This window comes from Toxoplasma gondii (genome assembly GCF_000006565.2).
Source record: "Toxoplasma gondii ME49 unplaced genomic scaffold asmbl.1444, whole genome shotgun sequence".
NCBI lineage: Eukaryota > Apicomplexa > Conoidasida > Eucoccidiorida > Sarcocystidae > Toxoplasma > Toxoplasma gondii.
Window position 1 is genome coordinate 1 of NW_017383519.1, and position 1,095 is coordinate 1,095.

At 51.1% G+C, this 1,095-nt stretch overlaps 1 protein-coding gene across 1 annotated transcript; it reads right to left on the reverse strand.

Annotated features, from left to right (window-relative positions):
* TGME49_324000 (dynein heavy chain, n-terminal region 2 protein) lies at nt 1-1,095 on the reverse strand (the record flags this gene model as incomplete). Its single annotated transcript, XM_018783066.1, has 4 exons — nt 1-216; nt 361-643; nt 808-963; nt 1,063-1,095. Coding segments are annotated over 4 exons (688 nt in total), but the record flags the coding sequence as incomplete, so codon positions are not given.

Sequence of the window (1,095 nt, forward strand, 5' to 3'; positions counted from 1 at the left end):
TGGGTGAGAGTTCAAGAGCGTGGTACACGCCTCCATGAAATCGCGCGCAGATGAAGGCAAAGTAGAGACAGACTTTTTCCAGGCGCCCCAAAACGCGTGCAGAATCGATCGATGCATGGACACAACATTTAGAGCTTGGATGGTCGCGCCGGTCGGCTCTCGCCCTGTCTTTTCTAGCAGAGACGAGAGTGTTGTGTCCTTGTTTTCCTCCGTTTTCTACGAGACCATCCTGGAGAGAGACGCATCACCAGTAAGTTCTGTGCTGGCAGCTCCCAGTATCTGTTCCGACGACGGAACGTCCTTGTGGTCGACATAGCGGCATAGAGCCCGGATAGGACTTTCTCGCATTCTCTTCGAGACTCTTCTTTGAGCCGGAGCGTACCTGCAGCCACGCCTCGAAGACCTCGCGGATGTTGTTGAGCGTTTTCTCCCACTTTCTGATTTTCTCAATCACAACGGAAGCGAACCGAGAGCCCACCATCGACTGGAGTTGAAGAATGTGATCTTCGAGCGTGACGTGCAACTCTTCGTTTGCTCTGAGCACGAAACTCTGTTCTTCGGTCTTGTACCGGCACATGTCGAGCGTCTGTGCGCGCCAGTGGCTTTCGATCTTGGCGATGTCTTTCTCCAGCTTCATTTCTTCCTGCGAGATAAAGGGACTCGTCATCCTTAGGACAGGATCGGAAGTCGCTGCGAGCGTCGACGTGACTTCTTCAGGAATGGCAGCCGCTTTCTTTCCCAAATAGGTCGTCGGCGGACACGGAGAAGTCCCGCGAGAAAAAAGTGATGGGTGTTCTGGCTACCTACCTGGGCAGTCTGCAGAACGTTTTGAACCTGGTCTGGAAATCTGGAGAGATCCAAATCGAACACATTCTGCAACTTAAACTTCTTGCTGTCGACCTCGAATTCGCACCCCCGCAGTTCCATCAAATGTCGCCAGTGTTGTGGCTTCATAGCGTCGGTCTTCAGTCTCTCACATCACGGAAATGGAGTTTCTGAAACTCAAAATCGCCTGAGTCAGTTTCTGATAGGTCTATAAGAAAACGAGGCAGACATGCACACGCTCATATATATATATATATATTGATACGAATA